At 37.9% G+C, this 20,123-nt stretch overlaps 1 protein-coding gene and 2 pseudogenes across 2 annotated transcripts in view; all 3 read left to right on the top strand.

The window, feature by feature from the left end:
- Usp14 (ubiquitin specific peptidase 14) overlaps positions 1-20,123 on the top strand; it is a 34,861-nt gene that overhangs the window by 10,754 nt on the left and 3,984 nt on the right. The window contains exons 4-13 of one of the 2 annotated variants that reach the window (XM_034517763.2): positions 634-738; positions 2,111-2,214; positions 6,973-7,031; positions 11,199-11,329; positions 13,476-13,556; positions 14,542-14,627; positions 15,407-15,521; positions 17,961-18,026; positions 18,484-18,576; positions 19,669-19,797. In XM_034517763.2, the coding sequence (XP_034373654.1) occupies positions 634-738; positions 2,111-2,214; positions 6,973-7,031; positions 11,199-11,329; positions 13,476-13,556; positions 14,542-14,627; positions 15,407-15,521; positions 17,961-18,026; positions 18,484-18,576; positions 19,669-19,797 (969 nt within the window). The remainder of the gene's footprint in view (positions 1-633; positions 739-2,110; positions 2,215-6,972; positions 7,032-11,198; positions 11,330-13,475; positions 13,557-14,541; positions 14,628-15,406; positions 15,522-17,960; positions 18,027-18,483; positions 18,577-19,668; positions 19,798-20,123) is intronic. The other variant, XM_034517764.2, reaches the window with a different exon arrangement.
- Positions 7,739-8,555, top strand: LOC143433736 (dnaJ homolog subfamily C member 21 pseudogene; annotated as a pseudogene).
- Positions 8,652-9,381, top strand: LOC117719586 (dnaJ homolog subfamily C member 21 pseudogene; annotated as a pseudogene).

The raw sequence follows: 20,123 nt of genomic DNA on the forward strand, positions 1-20,123 counted from the left end.
CTGTGGGTCTCTGCATCTGTTCAACTCTGCATCAATTGCTGGATGAAACCTCTCTGACGCCAGTTGGGCTAGGCAGCAATCTATGAGTAGAATAGTAGAATAGCAGAGTGTCATTAGTAATCATTTCACTGACTTTTTTTTTTTTTTTTTTTTTTGCCAGTTGAGTTTGGTTCTATCCTAGGTTTCTGGGCTATTCAGCCTCTGGTTCCTGGCCATCCAAACATGTCATGTCAGGTGTGGGTTCCCTCTCATGGTGTGGGGGCCTCAAGTTGAACTAGTCATTGGTTTGTTGTTGTTTTGAGGCAGGATCTCACTATATTACCATAGCTGTCCTGGAGCTTGCTATGGAGTCCAGACTGGACTAGAACTCCATTTTGTGACCTCCTAAGTGCTGGGATTAAGGTATGTGCCATGCTGCCCAGCTCATAGATACTATTCACCTTATTAAAGAAGTATAGGCCCATTTAAAGTCACTCCCTCCAACTACCACCAGGGCTAGGTTGCCAAGCATCTGCTTTGTGTAGATTTTCTTTTTTCCAGCTAGTGTAGTATGGGTGCTTTTGAGCTTTCCTGTATTGAGCATAACATTGTCAGCTTGTAAGTCTTTTCATGAATTTATTTCTTTTGTAACAGGGAATGACTGTACTAATGATGGGGTCAGCAGATGCTCTTCCAGAAGAACCCTCTGCTAAAACTGTCTTCGTAGAAGACATGACAGAAGAACAGTTAGCAACTGCTGTAAGATGTACCAGATTTTATGTTGGGTCACTACTTTTTGAAGGACAGTCATTAAGATGTCTTTCAGAAAGTAGTATCTAAAGGTTCTAATTATTAACATTGATGTATAATTCTAGCAATAAGTAGAAATTTAGTATTTTTGAAACTAGCTTAAATTTGTCCTATAGTCAGGTCATCATAAAACTTAGGAGTTCCTTGATATTGTATACTTTTATTATTGTTGCTTTTCTTATTTAGAAGTGATTTTAACTTAAACTTAATTTACATTTAGCATTATATATGAAATTTCTAATTCAGGGCCTATGCTTTTATACTTCAAAGCTATGAGATATTTAAAAAAATTATTTGGGCTGGAGAGGTGGCTTAGTGGTTAAGAGCATTGACTGCTCTTCCAGAGGTCCTGAGTTTAATTCCCAGCAACCACATGGTGGCTCACAACCATCTATAATGGGGTCTGATGCCCTCTTCTGGTGTGTCTGAAGACAACAACAATGTACTCACACACATAAAATAAAAAATCTTAAAAAAAACCAACCAAACAAACCCCCCAAACCAAATTTTACAGATGAAAGTGTTATAAAATGCACACATAAATATACAGATATAAATTGATATACAGTAAGTACATTTTGGGAAGATAATTCAATTGAAATATTTACTACTTAGAAGAAAGCAGGATCAAAGAGAAGTTTAAATGATAGGATATTTAAATTCTTCAAACACTCCATGTTAAATACAGTTTATCTTAATTTTCTTTTTAAATGGTACTGAGGATCAAAATAGGGCATGTTAAAGCAAGTGCTCTCCCACCAAGCTTGGCCTGGCCTCTATCCCAAAGTAAATGTAACTCAGTATATAAAATGGCTAAGACATGTCAAATTAAAGTGAACAAATACCTATTATATACATTTTTTTGCAAGTGAGGGGGATCTTTTGAGACTGAGACTCACTGTGTCACCCAGACAATCTTGAATCCATGATACTCCTTTCTTCTGACTGTTGAGATTGCAGGCATGCACTACCAAGCCCAGCTCATTCGTATGTTTGTTTTTTATGTACTTGTTTTTAAGTCTTTCTACCTGTTTTGTTACCTGTGGTTTTTTTTTTTTTTTCTTTCTTTCTTTCTTTTTTTTTTTGATGAATTGATAGGCTTATCTTTTTATTTTCTAGACAATGATTACAACAGAATTCTTGCCAGCCTGATGCAAGTAAAATTTTTCTGTTGGGGGAAATGAGACACTGTTTTAGTGTGAAGTTAGATTATTAGTTAATAGGGCTGGTAAATGATTCCTGACTCAGAGTGTGATCTTTAGTGATTAAATATGTGATGTCATTTTATAAATGTGTTTATCTTACTCCATCCCTTTATCAGATGGAATTGCCATGTGGATTGACAAACCTCGGTAACACTTGTTACATGAATGCTACAGTTCAGTGTATTCGTTCTGTGCCTGAACTCAAAGATGCCCTTAAAAGGTAAGACTTGAAAAGACTTTGTTTAAAGCCAGGCAGTAGTGGCTGCACACCTTTAATCCCAGGCAGAGGCAGGTGAATCTCTATGAGTTTGAGGCCAGCCTGGTCTACAAAGGGAATTCTAGGATAGCCAAGGCTACACAGAGAATCTCTGTTTCAAAATAAACAACCAACCAACCCACCCTCAACCCCCCAAAAGAGGTCACTGGGTAAAGGTGGTTCACTTTTGGATGGTGGCATGGCTGTCTTTCATGGCAGCTTCTTTCAGACACTCATTTACTAATACCAGACCACTCTTAATGCACTCATAGTTTTTATTCACAGCATTGTACAACTGTTACCACACTAAGTTTTGAAACTCTGCTTTCTTCTAAGAAAGGAAATGTGGCCAGGCATGGTAGTGCATACCTCAGTGTCTCTGGTCTACATGTGAGGTCGAAAGAAAGAAAGGAAGGTGTGCGCTCACTGTTGCCACCCATCATCAGCAGTTCATTTACTTTCTGTTTTATAAATTTGCCCATTTGCGGACATTTCATATCTGTGTGTGTGTGTGTGTGTGTGTGTGTGTGTGTGTGTGTGTGTGTGTGTGTAAAAAACCATATAATTTGTGGTCTTCTAGTTGGTTTTATTCTTTTTCCATAATAGTTTCAAAGGTTTATTCGTGAAGAATGTGTATTACTCTGTTACTATTTCTAGGTATACACATATAAAATTTTATTTAATCATTCTGTTGATAGGCATTTGGATTGTGTCCACTCTTTGTCATGAATAATGCTGGCATGGACGTTGTGTTAATTTCCTAATGCTGTGATAAAATACCATGACAAAGTTAGTAGCTTACAGAAGAAAGTCATTTATGTAGGAGAGACAACTTAAAGAAAGCATTGGAGGAACCAGATTTGTTGAACACTCAGGCCTGTTTTCTTCAAAGGAAGAAAATCACTGATGCCTTGGTTACCAGGAAGGCTGGAATGGATGTTGTCTAACCTTGTGATCTTTTTGTTCTACTTAGTCAGCCTTCCTGAATTCCCTCCTGCCCCCAAATATCCTGAGCTTAGTTTCTCAGTGACTAGAACTCATCCTTATGATAGAGATCCCATGTACTTTGTATGCTCCATCAATAGACTCTATCCTTAGTTTATTACAAATCCTTCCTGTATCCTTCCCCCAAATACTATTTATTAGTCAGTACAACTATTTTTACTGTAAAGGTCACACAGGTGCTTTTCTGCTTTGCTAGGGAGTTTTGATAAGGCTATGCCTAAAGCTTTGTTGGGATAATTGCCACGTGGAAACCTTTTTTCAAAGTTTTACTGTGCTTAAATGTGTAAGAAAAATAAACCTTAAGGTCATACTTCTGGTGTCATGTTAGGAATTAACTCTGTAATATAACATCACAAACTATGCTTTTTGAGACAGAGTCTGTGGTTTTCCTGGAACTCACTATATAAACCTGGCTGGTGTTGAATTTATAGAAATCCACCTGCCTCGACCTCGATTGGGATTAAAGTTGTGATCTACCATACTTGGCCATACTTCCTTTTTTAGGGAAGAGGAATTTTTCTTGAGGCATGTAACCCATTAGTTAATTTTTATGTATGGTAGGAAGTATATGGCTTACTCCATCCTTTTTGCATATAGATAATGTAGTTCTTCCAGCAGTGATTGCCAAAGACTCTTCTTATTCAGTTAATTGTCTTAGAAGCTTTGTTAACAAGAATTTATATCTGGACTTCTAATTTTGTTCCCTTAACCTGTACATTTAAGTATGTTAGTTGAATGGTAGTTTTAAAGAGTGGAAACTTTGTTTTTATTATATACCATCATACAAGTGAATAAAAGCCATATGCTTTGAGGACCTATGAATTAGTCTATAAATCTCTTCTCAATGAGTATAAGTTAAAAAACAGGGCTTAGATAGATGGCTCAATAATTAAAAGAGGACATAACTGCTCTTATAGAAGATCTGTATTTATTTCCAAGCACCCACATGGCAACTCATAGTTGTCTGTAACTAGTTTCAGAGGGTCTGTCATCCTCTTCTGCTTTCTGTAGGCACCAGACACATACGCATGTGGTGTACATACACATATGCATGACAAAACACTTAATGCACATCAGATAAAATTAATGAATCCTAAAATATGCCGTAGGGGACCAGTGATGTCTCAGTTGGTTACGATGCTTGCTGTATGCCCTAAGTTCAGTACCAGGGTCACATGGTGGAACAGTATTTGCAGGAGAGAGCTGATTCCTCATAGTTGTCCTCAGTTGTGGCATGCATGTGTTGCATGCGCACAAACTGTAAATAATAATAATAATAATAATAGTGAATGATAGTAGCTTACATAATGGCAATTGAGAACCTTCATTGAAAGATTTTAAGGAAAATACATTCAAATTATTCAGTTCTTGATACCTGCAGTTATTAATTCTTTAGTACTTTTTTTTCTTTAAAAAGATTTATTGCTGGGCAGTGGTGGCGCATGCCTTTAATCCCAGCACTTGGGAGGCAGAGGCAGGTAAATCTCTGAGTTTGAGGCCAGCCTGTTCTACAGAGTGAGTTTCAGGACAGCCAGGGCTACATAAACAGAGAAACCTTGTTTCGAAAAACCAAAAAAACCAAAAACAACAACAAAAGATTTATTTATGTATGAATGCTCCTCTGCCTGTACACTTGCATACCAGAAGAGGGCATCAGATCCCATTTTGGATGGTTGTTACTTGGGATTGAATTTAGGACTTCTGGAAGAGCAGACAATGCTCTTAACTGTTCAGCCAGCTCTCTAGACCTCTTTAGTTGTTTTTATTTTAATTGTTATTCTTGCTTAATAACATGACTGAATACAAATCATAGTAAGCTTTCTGTAATTCTTTAAAACATGGTTTTATTTTACCCATTTTTCTTGGTAAAAATATTCTAGGTCAAAATTATGTTTTTTCAGTGGTTAATAGTTTTTTGTTTTTTTGTTTTTTTTTTAAGGTTTCTTAGGACTTTCTGGTCTGAGAGTAGTTGCTATTCTTTTCTGTTAGTAGTTTTTAGATTTTCCTTTCTCTCCCACTCCCCCCCCCTTCCTTCTTTGTAAAGATTTATTTATTTTAGATATGTGAGTACACTGCTGTTCCAGAAGAGGGCATCAGATCCCGTTACAGATGGTTGTGAGCCACCATGTGGCTGCTGGGAATTGAACTCAGGACCTCTGGAAGAGCACTCAGTGCTTTTAACCTCTGAGCCATCTCTCCAGCCCCGATTTTCCTTTATTTTCATTTTTTAAAACAATTTTCTTAGAATCTAAGTTGTTTTTTTTTTTTTTTTTTTTTTTAAATCTGTGGTGATCAATTAGGCACTTTTAGCTTGACTAAATTAGAACTTTTCAGATATAATTTTTAAAGTAGTGTCTTACGTGTAATGAGTGTTTTCCTGTATGTATGTCTGCACCACAGGTGTTCCTGATTTCCTTGGAGGCCAGAAAAAGGCATAGTATATCCCTGGGAGTCTAAGGACAGGAGCTGGAATTAGAGGTGATTGTGAGCTGCCATGTGGGTGCTGGGAATTGAACCTGGGTCCTCTGCAAAAGGACTTCTAAACTGCTGAGCCAGCTCTCCAGCCCAGAATATTTAGATCAACTTTTCGAACTTTTTATGTTTTTATCTGCATTTTACTTTAAAAAAATTACGTTATGGTTTGGGACAGACTTCATTGTACCACAATCTGTCACTGATTGGTTCAGTACTTACTCATTATGACCTTTCCAAATAGTGTTTCTGTTTTGCTCTGGTTTGTACATTGGTTCAACATTGATTTCTTTGAGAATCAGCAGTATTCTTAAAGATGTTCCCTGTCCCCTGCCTCCATTTGGTCCTATTAGTTTAAAAAAAGGTTTCATCACTATAGTTTTGAAAGTTGCAAACGACAGGAAAGCAAAGCCCTTGAGTTGGATGTAATTTAGCACCTTTTTTTGTGCCCTCTTTCATCCTATTTATGTAAGCAAATTGCTTTCATGTTTGTAAATTGAGACATACTTAGCTCTATAGGATACATGCCAATCATGTTTGATTTGATTTTTTTCCTTGTTGGATTCATGAAGGTTGCTCATATTTATACTTCTGGTTGGTCTCTTATATTAGTTACTCTAGTGGATATGTTAGGAAAATCATGTTTTACCATAGTGACTTTGTCATGAATGGAGATTAAGATTCTTTATAATGGTTGGTTTTTTTTTTCCCCCCCCTTTGGGTGCTTAATGTACTGTGCTGTTGTAAGTCAACATCATAAAGTTGGAAGTGAAAGTAGAAACTCCATACTAGGACTTTGAGCTGACAGTGACTTATTTCATTTATGTTAGACCAGTTAATGCTGAAGGAAGGTATGTGGCTTTTGCTCTGAGCAGTATTATATAGGAAGTTATATAGTGTGGATTCTAAGTGTTTGGCTTTTACATTTATAATTTATATTTGTATTTTTTATGTACATTGGTGTTTTTCCTGCAGGAACAGGAGTTACGGACAGTTGTGAACTGCTGTGTTGGTGCTGGGAATTCAACCTGGGTACTCTGGAAGAGCAGTCAGTGCTCTTAAAGCTATCTTTCCAGCTCCTGGCTTTTAAATTTAAAAAGCCATTTAAGGTTCATTGTAAGACCAGAAGGGAAAAAATACTTTGAGAAATTTGAATTCTAGGATATCCTAATAAGTTCTTTTAACTAATTTCTTCTCATTTTAATTTCAGGGTGAATTCAATTATGTTATATTTAATTTTCCTAGGTATGCAGGTGCCTTGAGAGCTTCAGGGGAAATGGCGTCAGCACAGTATATTACTGCAGGTCAGTATGTGTGCTGAAGGGCTGCAGTATTTAGTACAAGTTATTTTATATGTGTGTGCATGTAGAGGTCAGAGGAACTTACTGAGTTGGTTCTCTCCTTGGATTGTATGGGGAATTGAACTACTGTTTTTTTTAGACTTGGCAACAGACACCTTTACCTCTTAAACCATCTTTTCAGGTAAAGCCATAGTACTTTTTCATTTAAAAAAAAAAAAAAAAGGCAGTGGTCCCCTTTGTGTGCCCAGGTGCCACAGCCCACATTGTCCACCGCAGTGCCTCTGCTGCCCTGCCCTGCACTGCTGCCGCCACTGCCACTGCTGGGCTCGCTGGCTGTCAAGCTTCTGGCTCCTCTGCTGCGGCTTCTTCCTAGTCCCCAGCCCCTTGTCCAGCCTTGCCATGAAGTGTTGCTGAGGAGGAGCTCATGAAGGCCTATTGGAAGCTGGCCCTCAGGTGGCACCTGGATAAAAATCTGGATAATGTCGCAGAAGCAGCTGAGCAGTTCAAATTAATCTAAGCTGCACATGATGTCTTAAGTGACCCTCAGGAAAGAGAGTGGTATGAAAACCATAGAGAGGCCTTACTTAAAGGAGGGCTTGATGGAGAATATTAAAATGATAGATCTGCTTCATTATTTCACGGTTACCTGTTGTTCTGGTTATGGGGATGATGAAAAGGGTTTTTTGTTTGTTTGTTTGTTTGTTTTTGTTTTGTTTTGTTTTGTTTTGTTTGAGACAAGGTTTCTCTATATAGCCCTGGCTGACCTCGAACTCAGAAATCCGCCTGCCTCTGCCTCCCAAGAGCAGGGATAAAAGGCGTGCGCCACCACTGCCTAGCGATGAAAAGGGTTTCTATGCAGGAACCGGAGTGTATGTCAGAGGGAGATGTTGAGAATGTTCCATCCTTTGGCGACTCCCAGAGCACCACGGCGGTACAGCCTTTCTACACTTGCACACTTAGTGCACACAAAAGAATATGATACTTGGCAAGCCTCCAACTGCAGGGAAAAATGAGCCATGGAAAAAGAAAACAAAAAAATCCGAGAGAAAGCAAGGAAAGAGAAAAATGAACTGGCACGACAGCTTGTAGCCTTCATTGGTAAATGAGATAAGAGAGTGCAGGCAGCCCAGGAATACTTGTGGAGGAGCAGGGTGAAGAGAAGGCGAGGAAGGCAGAGGAGATGAGGAGGCAGCAGGGATGGAAGCAAGCCAAGCTGGCAGAGCAATAGAGAGAGCAGAGCTGGATGACTAGGGCCAGTGTGGAGAAGGCGCTCCAGGAGATGCAAGCGAGGTATGAAAAGGAGATGCATCAGATGAAAACGAAGTGGAGGAGCAGGAGCCCAAAGATGGTTTAGATGGTAAAGACAGCGGTGGGCTAAGGAGGCTGAGCTCTTTGATGACCTTTACTGCCCAGCTTGTGACAAATCCTTCAAGACAGAAAAGGCCATGAAGAATCAGGAGAAGTCTAAAGAAGCATCGAGAAATGGTTGCCTTGTTAAAATAGCAGTTGGAGGAGGAGGAAGAACGTTTTTCTTTCTTTCTTTTTTTTTTTTTTTTTTTTTTTTTTGGTTTTTTGAGACAGGGTTTCTCTGTGTAGTCCTGGCTGTCCTGGAACTCACTCTGTAGACCAGGCTGGCCTTGAACTCAGAAATCCACCTGCCTCTGCCTCCCAAGTGCTGGGAGTAAAGGCGTGCACCACCACTGCCCGGCGAACGTTTTTCAGAAGCTCAAATGGATGAAAATTTATCGAATGCCAGTTCTGAGGAAGAAGTGGAAGATCCACCAAAGCAGAAGCTTTCTAAAAACAGAAGAAAAAAAATAGAAATTGACACAGAATTTTGATGACAGTTTCAATGAAAATGGGACTGAAGAAGGAGGAAAGATTGATTCAGAAGAGACTTAAGTCAAATGAAGACAATGCCAAAGAATTAGAAAATAGGCCCCAAGAAAATATCTGTATTACAGAGACGCCTGTGAGGATCCAAAAAGTGAAGCCCAAAGTGTCCTGAATCCAAAGGAAAGAAAACAAAGATGTGAGAAAATGTATCAAAGTACCTGCTGAACCACAACCAGCGAGCGATGCCCTCATCAGTGTGCAACTTGCCACAGTGAATTTCCATCCCGGAATAAACGGCTTGGCCATCTAAAGGTCATGCAAGAGCACCTTCAGCTGCAGCACCTTCAAACCGTGGAACTAGCAGTCAAAACAAGAAAGGGAAGCATAGAAACAGATAGGAATTCTAGATAGGAAGTCTGTTAATTTTTATTTTTAAACTGTCTCTAGATCTGGAACCAAAAACTGAACTGAAACAATCTCAAGTTAAAATTTCAGTGATCTGCAATTCATTGCACTGTGGAAGATACTTTTATCTTAGAAAGACATTTTGTTTAGTATATATTTTTAAACATTTCACTAATGATTGAATTCTACTTTGCCATGTGAATTCACTTGAATGTTTCATGACAAGTAAATATTATAAACATGTATCTGGATTTCTCATGTGAACAGAAATGTACAGGGAAAATTAAATTATTTTGATACATAAAAAGAAGGAGGAGGAGGAAGAAGAAGAAGAAGAGGAGGTGAGGCAGATAGATCTCTGTGAGTTTAAGGCTAGCCAGGGCTAAATAAAGAGACCCTGTCTCAAAACAAATGGACAAACAAATAACAACAATTTTTTTTTTTTGTATGTCACTTCATTCAGATTGGAGTATCTTTACCTTTGCATTCAGTAGCTTGGACTGTATCCAGATTATAAACCAGTGGTATATTTTTTTCTTGAAAAACTAATGAAGTGGAGCCAGGCATGGTTGGTAGTCCATGCCTATAATCCCAGTACTTAGGATTGCAAGGCCAAGGATAACCTGAATATCAACAGACACATCTGCCTTTAAAAGAAGTGAAATAGCCAGGTAGTGGTGGCACACACCTTTAGTTTCAGGCCTTGGGAGGAAGAGGCAAATGGATCTCTGTGAGGTTGAGGGCAGCCTGGTCTATACAGAGAGTTCAGGACAGCCAGGGCTACAAGAGAAATTCTGCCTTGAAAAAAAGAAAAAGGAAAATAATCCTGTGGGTTTTTCTTTGTTTGGTGTCTGTTAATGTGTGTTCTTGCAGGTATATTTTTGTGCGTTGTATATTTGTGTATGTTGACCCAGGACTTGATTTTTTTGTTTGAGACAAGGCCTTTCATTAGCCCGGAGCTTAGGCAAATGTGTAGTCATCGAACCCAGAGATGCACATATTCTCACCTCCCTAGTCTTGGAACAACAAGCGTGTGCCACTGTTTCTAGTTTTTTTTTTTTTTTTTTTTTGTTTGTTTGTTTTGTGGTTCTTGGAGTTGAATTCAGGCTCCCATGCTTTCATGGTAACCACTTTATCAACTGGGTCATCTGCAGGTTCTAATAAATCTCTGGGAATGACATTTAGGGGGTGACAGAAATAAGACTTAGTATTGATGTGATTGTTATAAAACAAAACTTAGTTGGTATTAATAAAGAAGTAATATGTATGAAAATCTAAATTACAATTTTTGTGGTGCTAAGAATTGAACCTAGGGGCTCATGCAAGCTAAGGGTGCTTCCTACTACTCAGCCATTTGGTATTCTTTAAAGGTTAGAAATCGTGTGCTTCTTTTACTATGTGAGAAAAATCTGACATTATAATAATTTATTTGATTTTAATATGTGTTGGTGTGAGGGTTTTAGATCCCCTGAAAGTACAGTTACAGACAGTTATGAGCTGCCATGTGGATGCTGAGGATTGAACCTGGGTTCTCTGGAAGAGCAGCCAGTGCTCTTAATCCCTGAGCCGTCTTTCCAGCCCCTTGATTTTGTAATAAATTAATAGCCCCACTTTTTTTTTTATTACTGAGACAGAATGTCACCATGTAGTCCAAGTTGGTCTTGATTGGATTATGGGTGCAGACTGCCGTGCCTGACTGAAAATGAGTCATCTCATAAGTAATTGGATTAGATAAGGTTTTATAGCTGTGCTATTTTTTCTTCAGAAGTTTTATTAAAATGTAAATAACATATCACACAAGTCACCCATTTGAAGTGTTCATTAGTATTCATAGTGTTGTATAATTTTAGGACATTTTCTTTACTACAAAAGCAACCATATATTCAATATGTTACAATTTTCTTAACCAGTGTTTGCTTTCTTTTTAAGCTCTTAGAGACTTGTTTGATTCCATGGATAAAACTTCTTCCAGTATCCCACCTATTATTCTGCTGCAGTTTCTGCACATGGCTTTTCCACAGTTTGCAGAGAAGGGTGAACAAGGGCAGTATCTTCAACAGGTAAAGAGGGACAGGTGTCTCTCATCTTGTAAAAATTTACATTGTTTTGTGTGTTTATGTGTAAATGTGGGTGCACACATGTCACAGTATGTATGTGATGGTCAGAGGACAACCTCTGGTGTTGGTCCTTGCTTTCCAACTTAATACAGCCACTCTTGTTTGTCCACTGTGCACACAGGCTAGCTGGCATACAGGCTTTTGAGGATTCTCCGTACTGGTCGCACTGGAATTACAAATGCTCAAGCTGCAGGTCTGACTTTGACATGGGTTCTGGGCATTCAGGCTCAGGTCCTTATGCTTGGACAGCAAGGATTTCTCACACTTAGTCGTCTCTATAATCCAAGGTTTTCTGCACTCAGTATAGTAATTGGAGTATATTTGGAAACACAGGTATCAGTCTGCTCTTGTTCATATCAGTATCTTATGTCTAGAGTGTGTCTATAGTCTTAGCTGGTCATCTTGGTATTGTTTCTAATCCCTGTATATTTTGTCAGACAGGCCTTTTAACATTCTTTTAATATCCTTTTAAACATTCAAATACAAGGAGGGATATAGCTAAATGATTAGGCATTTCCTTTGCATAAATGAATATCTGGGTTTGATTTCTACCCCCTATCAAAATAGATAAACTAAAATACGTGGGATTTGGGTTTGAATAGATAGATGACTCTTCACCAATACCCTCCCCCCTTTTTTATTAAATTTATGAGCATTTGTTGCTCTTCCATAAGACCCAAGTTTTATTCCTAGCACTCATATTGGGTCGCACACAACTAATCTTAAGTACAGCTACAGGAAAACATGCTGTTGTGTTCTCTGCAGACACTTACGTATGTGTCATACACTTATACATGCACACATACACCTGAAGCAAAATGAATGTTAGAGATTTGTTCTTTTTTGGTACCAATAAAGTAATCACTGTGAGGGATTTTCTGCCCCAGTCTAAATCCCTTTGATGCCTTTGATTTGATCACGCATTTTCTTCCTTGCTCATCTTTCTCCAGCCTGTGGCTCCTTTCTCTTCCTTAAATGTATGAAAACCCTCTCTTTGTAGTGTTTTGGTCTTGTCCTTGACTGTCGTTTATGTGATGGTGGGTCTCTTAGGTCTCAGCACTCTGTAGCTCCCTTCCCCAGATCTTCTTGAGCTTTCACCCTTTCTCTAGCTCCAGTCCCTACATGTAAATTTATATTCTTATGTATGTGTATTCACTACCAGGACCTTTTGTATTTACTAATATTTTGAAATATCTACAGTAGTGTAGTGCAATTAGCACAAAATCTGTGGATGATTCTTCTGAAATTCTTTACTTTTTGAAAAATCTTATACCAGTTTGGCTAAAGTATCTATTTTTTGTGGATGACTGAACAACAGTTAAGGGACTGAAGGTATGGCCCAGTGGTTGAGAGTGCTTGCTGCTCTTCAGAGAACCCAGGTTTGGGTACTCAAATCAGGTGGTTCTCAGCTCCAGTTCCAGGGATCTAAGGTCTTTTGTGGCATCCATACATTCAGGAACATGCACACAGATAAATATTTAAAAATTTTAGAAAAATTGGAATTGTATTTTTGTTCATTTTGTCTGAAGTGTGTGTGTGTGTGCTTGGGATATGTGTGTCACTGTGCGTATATGGAGGTTAAAGGACAGTGTTCTGTGGTCAGTGATCAGTTTTCCTTTCTACCCTGTGGATTTCAAGGATCAAACTCGGGTTATCAAGTTTGGCAGCTGGTGTTTTATACCTTACCTGTTGAGACAGTCTTGCTATGTAACCTAGTCTGACTTCCAATTTAGATGTTTGTAACTTAGGCTGGTCTCAAATTGATGGCTATCTTCCTGCGTTCTGAGTGCTGATGTAAGATGTGCATTGCTGTGTCCAGTTAACAGTAGTGTTTGTTTTGAGACAGGCAGGGTTGTTTTGAGACAGGCAGGGTTTTGCTGTGTGATCTACATATAACCCCAACTGGCCTGGGATTATATGTAGATCGAACAGCCTTGAATTTGTGGCACTCCTTCTACTTCTGCTTCCTAAGTGTAGGATTGTAGGTGTGCATCATCACACCCAGATCTGCTTGAAGATTTTTAAAGAAGAAATTATCTTCCTTCCCTGAGAAAGCAATAGTTTGAGAGAGTTTCATTTTACATCACAGGATGCTAACGAGTGCTGGATACAAATGATGAGAGTCCTGCAACAGAAACTAGAAGCCATAGAGGATGATTCTGGTAGAGAGGTAAGCGAAGTGTGTTATAAGCTTATCTCCGACTGGCTTACAAATAAACAAGACTCAGACTATGATTATTTTACTTGGTTTTGACAATTACTGGGGGTCACCCCTAATCTACTTTTCTAACTGCTGGCCTGACTGCCTCCCCAGCACTGTGCCCTAAATACTCTATTTTTCCTGGTCATGTGCTTATGGTCCATCTCCCCTCATGGTGACTTCCTCTTCTCCCCTTGTTCTTCCTCCTTCTCCACCTGGCCTCTCCTCACTCCCCTCTCTTCTCTACCGCTAACCAGGTAACTAAAAACCCACCTACTTCTTATTCCTCCAGTCATTGGCTGTAGTCAATTTTATGTAACCAATTGTTTTAAATCAAGGAACATGGTTTGCACAACAAAAGCTTGTAAACAAGAGAATTCCCTGGCAGGTACAGATTTTATTTACCATTACAACACATAGCACCAGATCTAACAGCAGCAACTTTGTGTTTTGTTTTAATTTTCTTTTTGTCTTTTCCTCTGAAAGCCTTTAAATCAGTCCATCTTAATAGGTAGGTATCAGACTGGGGAGATGGCTCAGCAGTTAAGGGCACTGGATACTAGTCCAGAGGTTCTGAATTTAATTCCCAGAAATCACATGGTGGCTCACAACCATCTGTAATAAGATCTGATGGCCTCTTCTGTCATGTAGGCATACATGCACAGTACTCATATATACATACATATATATATCTTTAAAAAAAAGTATCTTCTGCAGTACTTTAGATGCTCAACCTGTACTTAGAATTTGAGGACTTGTATTTTGGTCTATTTCTAAACATGTTTGTTTACATTTTAAACATTAATGTTTGTCTACATGTTTAATCTTTTGGTAATATGTTTGAATCAGAAAGAAATACAAAAGTCTCATTTAAAAATCTTAAGTATATATTAGTAAACTGGATTGTGTTGAAATCTACAAAAAGTAAAACTACAATTTTCTTTTCAATTTGCAGACGGATTCTTCATCTGCAGCAGCAGTGACACCTTCTAAAAAGAAAAGCTTAATTGATCAGTTTTTTGGTGTTGAGTTTGAAACTACGTATCCTTTTTGAGCCAAGATTTGTATAGATGGTATTCATAATTTTGTTTTTTTGTTTTGTTTTGTTTTGTTTTTTGAGACAGAGTTTCTCTGTGTAGCCCTGGCTGTCCTGGAACTCACTCTGTAGACCAGGCTGGCCTTGAACTCAGAAATCCGCTTGCCTCTGCCTCCCAAGTGCTGGGATTAAAGGTGTGCACCACCACTGCCTGGCGGTATTCATAATTTTTAAGAACTGTCACTAAAAAGCATAGTTGGCTGTTTGATGCTGAAGGCCTCAGGTTTCTATGCCTAAAAGCTTTTAATAGTGAGAATTAGAGATTAATAAAATTTTCAGGGATTTTTAAGCTTTAGATAAATATATCTATCTTAAGGATATTCATTATTTTTTTTCTTAACATGTTTATCTGTGTGTCTCACTAACTTATAGAGAAGTTTCAGTTACATGAAATTGGTGTATTAATAATGTACATGAATTCAAGGAACTTGTTTTCTTGAGTTAAGGGTATTTGGAGAATTATCTCTGCTTATCTTTGGATTATTAAGATACATAAGAATCATGACAACTTATATTTTGTAAGAGTTCTTTTTCTCTTAAACACATACTCATTTTTGATAAGCTTGTGGGCAAATGAACATTCTTAAGTATGTTGCAGTGAATTGTTATTGGGAGACTAATATTTAGAATAAATCAACAAATGACTATTAAGAACTCTAGGATAATTTATTTTTTTCAAGATTAATTAACAAATTGCCATTTTGCCATTCCTTAACTTGCAAAGCATGAAATGTACAGAGTCTGAAGAAGAAGAGGTCACCAAAGGAAAGGAAAATCAACTTCAGCTCAGTTGTTTCATTAACCAGGAAGTGAAGTATCTGTTCACAGGGCTTAAACTGGTAAGGAGATCATGGTTGAGCCTCATTCATGGGTTCCATGTTTGTGGATATGCCTCTTGGCTAAAATGTAATTTGTAAAGTCAGAGATGCTCCTTTATTTTTGTTGGTGATTTTGGTGTTTAGAATTTATCCCCGAGCACACAGCACTCCTAAGTGTGAGGATGCTGTACTGTGTCTTAGGGAGAAGAACATGCATTTGGCCTGAGTGTGAATTAGGATGCTATGATGTAGGTTCAACACTGTAGGTAAAGTAAGGTATCTTTAAATGGAAACACCCCATAGGTTTTCTGTTGATTGGTTGATGGAAAGGTGACCTGAATTTTGCAGGAATCTACCCAGTGTTTCCCCTAGGAGAGTGGCTCAGTGTTTACTAATCCATTGCTCATGGTGTCATCAGTAAAGCACAGCTTTTCTGGGGACCAAGAGTTACCTTTGTATTTGAGAGTCACACTTCAGTTGAGCTTTTATCTCATGAAACATTAACATAGTTTCAAGCATTACTGAATTCAATTTAGAGAATATACGAAATAAAATGTGAATGTTAGAATTGAGTGTTGTGGCAAGGATTCTGTAGGCAGTTTTGTTAATTTTGTAAAATTATAGCAAAGGTATACTTAGGAATCCTAGATGACAGTTGATAGCGGCTAGTGTGTGTGTGTGTGTGTGTGTGTGTGTGTGTGTGTGTGTGTGTGTGTGTGTGTGCAAGCCCAGGACCTCACAGTCCTTTTGGCTCAGCTTCCATAGTGCTGGGAATTACTGTGTACCACCACACCTGCTTTTAGCTATACTTGATTGAAAAACATATTTTTGAATTATTTTTTTTATAATTTTAAAGATTTTATTATTTGTTTGAATTTCCTTTTTCTATTCTTTTTTTTTTGGGGGGGGGGTTGTTTAGTCCTGGCTGTCCTCGAAGTTACTCTGTATATTGGGCTGGCCTCCACCTGCCTGATTCCTCAGTGCTGGGAATAAAGGCGTGTACTGCCACTACATAGCTATTTGTTTAGATTTTTTTTAAGTCATTTTACTCCATTTTTGACCTTTGCATAGTTACATGTTAAAGCTCCACAGTGATTCCTTGAGAACTGCTTTTATAATGTGATTGGTAATTTTTTTAAAAACCAGATTTAAGTTACACAATTGTAAGATACTAAATTATATATGTGTTTGGTTTTGCTAATTTATATGTGTGCATATTATCACAGTGGCAGTATTAGAGGATCCTTATTACTGATTTGCTATATGCTAGATTGTTAGGTTTTCAGCATGCACTAATTTGTGTCATTTTTGCATCACTCTGAAAATGGAGATGGATATGACCAGAGGAAGTAAATCATACCTAAAGAATTTCTCACACTCCTTAGATCACTGGTTCTTAACTTTCCTAATTTGTGACCTTTAAATAAAATTCGTCATGTTATGCTGACCCCTAACCATAAAATTATTTTTGTTACTTCATAACTGTAATTTTACTTCTGTTAAGAATCATTTGTAAATATTTGATATGCAGGGTATATGGTGTCCAATCCCTGTGAATGGGTTGTTCATCCCCCAAAGGGGTTGTTGTACATAGGTTGAGAACTGCTGCCTTAGATTAACAAGGTTTCTTTGTTAAATAACAAATTAATCTAATTGATGCTGGTAGGCTTTTATATATAATGCATGAAGAGCAAGGGTTTCCTACATTCTCTTAATTTCTAGTGTGAGTATTCTGATAATTCATAGATACAGGGTACAAAAGGCTTTCTTATTTAATAACATAACAGCATACCTTCTTGACTTAGAGCACCATTGTATTCAGAGCCTTTTTTCATTAATTTATTTTTCTATAGTATATCCTAACTGTAGTCCCCCCATTCCAATTCCATTCCCCACTCCCATTTCTCACTCCCCTACCTCCTGTTCCTCCATTTCTCTTCAGAAAAGGGCAGACCTCCTAGGGATATCAACCAAACATGGCGTATCAAGTTGCAATAAGACTAGATACCTCCCCTAGTATTAGGGTTAGATAAGGCAACCCAGTAGGAAGAAAAAGGTCCCAAAGTAGGCAGATGAATCAGAGACACTCTCATTCCCACTGTTTTGAGTCCTGCAAGAACACCAAGCTACACTACCAAAACATGTATAGAAGGTATAGCTCAGGCCCATGTCAGGCTTTCTGATTGTCACTTCAAATCTCTTTGAGCCCTTATGAGCCTTGCTTAGTTAATTCTGTGGTCAGTGTTCTTGACCCTCTCAGAGGGCTTCTTAATAGTGTATATGATTCTTTATAAGGGTTGAGCAAATTATTTTTAAAAAGCCTCGTATATCATTCTAATTGTTGTTTATTGGGATAAATCCACTGATGTATTATTATAGTGCTATTTTTAAATGTGATTTTGTGTTTTAGGGAATACTTTTTAAATCTGATGTTTGATTGTTTGTAATGCCTTTTTTTAGCGACTTCAGGAAGAAATTACTAAACAGTCTCCAACATTGCAGAGAAATGCTTTGTACATCAAATCTGTAAGTTACACATTTCCTTTTGAGAGTGAGTTCCATTTCATTGAAAGGGTTCAAGGGGAAGGAGGTGGTTCAGTAGGAAAACTGCTTGCTCTGCAAGCCTGAGACCTGGAATTTGGAGCCTCAGAACTCATGAAAAAGCTGGGTGGGCATGGCTTCCTGTCTCTAATTCCAGGGTGCTGTGGATGGAGCTGGCTGGTTGGAACAGTGACTCCACATGCATATTCACACATGTGCTCTTGCACATATACAAGTGCCTATACACTTGTAAACATGCATGCAAATGCTCACCCACACTACATACATATGCAGAAAAGGGAAAGGGTGCCAGTTAATTTTATCTAATCTTTGTTTTTATGTGCCCCCTCAAAAAACAAAACAAAAAACAACAACAACAACAAAACTCCAAAACCCTTACATGGCCTTAGATATAAAAGATTTTTCTCATTTCTCTCCTTAGTCCAAGATCAGCCGGCTACCTGCTTACCTAACTATTCAAATGGTTCGATTTTTTTATAAAGAGAAAGAATCTGTGAACGCCAAAGTTCTTAAGGTTAGTAATGAATTTTAGTCTTTATATTAAATATAATCATTTGAAGGCAATTCCTAACCATAATAGATTTATTTATCCTATTAAGGATAGCTTTGAGGCAGTTAGAGGTGATGAACATGAGACAGGTGATCCTTTGCCCACAGTTTATTGGAATTATGTATTATCCATTTTGTTACCTGCAATCTCAAACATCTAAGCCTTAGAGCCAGCATTTTATATTTTTCAAAAGATTCACAGATAATTATTAGTTCTTGCACTCCCCAGAAATTCTGCCCTTGATTAGATTGGAAATGAGGACAGATGCAGTAAGCACACTGCAATTGCATTTAAACATCACAGAGCCACATTCCTTGAACTGTGTTATACTGTGTAGCCTAACTCTTTGGAAGAGGTGTATGAATCTAGCCTCTGGAGCTGAAATTCATAACATTTTTTGATAGTTATAGGTGAAGGTTAAATATAGCTTGGGTCTTTATTTTTATTTACTTTAACTATATTAATATGCTCTTTAACTGTTTTAGTGTTTGTGTATAAAATTGTTTCACAGCAGAGCAGTGAATAGTTTAAATACCCCATATTGGGACCTATTACTTGCATAGCATCTCACCTGTTACTTCTGAATCACTGTTCTGTCATACAAGTGCAGCTTCTGTGGTCATGTATATGGACTTGATTATTTAATGGGAAAAGATAATAAAAAGTAGTTACTGTATAAAAATTAGAATCAGATCATTCTTTAATTTTTTTCAGTGTTGGGAATTTTGAATATGCATATAACTTGTTTTGGTTAGATCTATGCCTCACTCTTCCTCCTGTTTTCTCTCAGCCTTACAGCACTATTGATTCCCAATGTCATTAGTTCCACTGTGACATCACAGATTCATTTTCAACTTTATTTGAAACTGTTATATGGCCTGGCATTGGTGGCGCACGCCTTTAATCCTAGAATTTGGGAGGGAGAGGCAGGTGGAAATCTCTGAGTTCCAGGGCAACCAGGGCTACACAGAAAAACCCTGCTTAAAAAAGAAGAAAGTTATATATATTTTAAATAATTGTCTTTTTGCATTTTTTTTTTCTTTTGGTTTGTTATAGGATGTTAAATTTCCTCTTATGTTGGATGTGTATGAACTCTGTACACCAGAACTTCAAGAGAAAATGGTCTCTTTTCGGTCAAAATTCAAGGATCTAGAAGATAAAAAAGTGAATCAGCAACCAAATGCAGTAGGTTCCTTTTGCTGTATTTTTACCACTGCCATTTAAATCTTCATTTAGTGCCCAGGAGTTACTATTTTGAAATGATCAGCCTGCATTTCAGTTAGGAGGTGCCTATATCTTGATGCAGGGCTCTTATAGCTGTACATGCATTAACGTAGTACGAGAAGCAGGGCTCTGCTGTGGTAAAGCTCTGCAGTTTACAGCATATGTACATTTCAGTGAAGTCTGCATTTCTCATATGTGATGATATTCCTTGTGAGGCATTTTAATTGGAAGTACAGAATATATCTTCCTGAGTCCATTTCCTTCATCATGTTTCTATGCTTTTGTAA

The sequence above is a fragment of the Arvicanthis niloticus genome, chromosome 14, assembly GCF_011762505.2.
Source record: "Arvicanthis niloticus isolate mArvNil1 chromosome 14, mArvNil1.pat.X, whole genome shotgun sequence".
Classification (NCBI taxonomy): domain Eukaryota; kingdom Metazoa; phylum Chordata; class Mammalia; order Rodentia; family Muridae; genus Arvicanthis; species Arvicanthis niloticus.